Raw genomic sequence first — 1,587 nt, 5'->3', positions numbered from 1 at the left:
GGCAGTGGGTGTGGTTTGGGCTTTGCTTCTGTGAAGACTGACAGCCTTGGAGATCCTGTGGGCAGTTCCACTCTGTCCTCTAGGGGCGCTGTGAGTTGGAACTGACTCCCCAGTGGGTTTCAGGGTCTCATAGTCTGGGGTTTTCTGTCTTAAAGCCTGTGCGGGGTCTGCTCTCGCGGGTTACGACTCAGAGGTAGTCTCCCGTCCTAAGAACCAGCCTCATAGGAGGATGTGGGGAGGTCTGCTTCCTGTGGGTGGGCTATGGTGCCGCGGGCGCAGATGGAGGGCCCGCTGACCTATCCTCCTGCCGCAGGCCGGACGCACCAGCTGCGTGTGCACTGCAGTGCCCGTGGCCACCCCGTGGTGGGCGACTTGACGTACGGGCGGGACGGGGGCCGGGAGGAGCGGCCCTTCCGAATGATGCTGCATGCCCTCTACCTGCGGGTGCCCACGGACACCGAGCGCGTGGAGGCCTGCACGCCAGACCCTTTTGTGCCAGCCCTGGACGCCTGCTGGAGCCCCCACACCCTGGTGCACCCCCTCAACCAGCTCATCCAGGCCCTGCGGGTGGCCCCTGACCCTGACCCCATGTCTGGGGGCCGCCGGCCCTGCAGCCCCGCTGCGCCCCGCCCTGTGACCCCCAAGACCGAGGCCTCCTGCCTGCAGTGGCTGCTGGAGTGGACACTGGAACCAGACAGCTGAGCGGTGGCCGGGGCATGGGGCAGTGCCTGAGATCCCTAGATGGGCTCATCCTGAGGCAGGCGGTGTCCCCAGTGGGCACACAGGTGGCTGCCAGCTCTCTGCTACAAGAGTGAGCCCACCCCGGCTGTCCTTGGGGTGAGGGCTGCAGTGGAGCTGGATGGCCAGCAGGGGGAGCCAGGTGACTGCAGGAGGAGGTGTGCCCAGGCAGCCTGATCCCAGGGGAAACCAAAGCCCTTCCCACTCCAAAGCCTCACCCCAGGCCCTCAATTTACTGACAGGACAAGGCCAGGGAGGAGGAGTGACTCCCCACCACTGCCCAGCGGGACAGGGTAGAGCGCTCAGGTCCCCGGTCCCTCAGTCCCCCACCTGGTGTGCAGGGTAGGGAAGACCCCTCCCAGATCCCTGCTGGCCTCTCGGAAGCCGCACCGCCCAGAACGCCTGTCCCCTGACAGCAGACCCCAGCCCCTCCCCTGCCCTGGCACCCGCCCGCCCCCTCCCCGTCATTCCCTGCCTGCCCACCTTTGTGTGCCTTCACTGTGGCTGTTCTCCCACTGGGGGTGGGAGGGCCCCCCACTCGGCACCTGTAGGGGTGCTGCTTCCCTGCAGGGTCTCGGGCCACCCCCACTCCCGTGCAGCCCTGGCCTGGGGGACCCAGCCCAGGAGCCCTGAAGAGCCCAGGGCTCACCTCCTGTCCACAGCATGCCCACCATGGCTGAGCTCCGGGAACTTGAATAAACTCAATGACAGACCCCAAGAGTGATTGAGAATGTGTCTGATGTTGGGGTCCCAGGGGTTTCTGGAGCCCCACCCACCCCTCCCCAAACCAGAAGGCCTCTGCCCCAAGATCTGAGCGAGGGACCCCCGTGGCCCTGACGTGGGCGCCCC

The 1,587-nt window shown here is 66.4% G+C and overlaps 1 protein-coding gene across 1 annotated transcript in view; it reads left to right on the top strand.

Moving 5' to 3' along the window:
• The window catches only part of RPUSD1 (RNA pseudouridine synthase domain containing 1), a 1,975-nt gene extending 1,273 nt beyond the window's left edge, over positions 1-702 (top strand). The window contains exon 5 of the mRNA XM_007957467.1: positions 314-702. Coding sequence (XP_007955658.1) covers positions 314-702 — 389 coding nt within the window. The remainder of the gene's footprint in view (positions 1-313) is intronic.
• The last annotated feature ends 885 nt before the right edge of the window (positions 703-1,587 follow it).

This window comes from Orycteropus afer, unplaced genomic scaffold (assembly GCF_000298275.1).
Source record: "Orycteropus afer afer isolate SDZICR_OR568_19922 unplaced genomic scaffold, OryAfe1.0 scaffold00751, whole genome shotgun sequence".
NCBI lineage: Eukaryota > Metazoa > Chordata > Mammalia > Tubulidentata > Orycteropodidae > Orycteropus > Orycteropus afer.
This window is presented reverse-complemented; position numbering and strand designations above follow the sequence as displayed.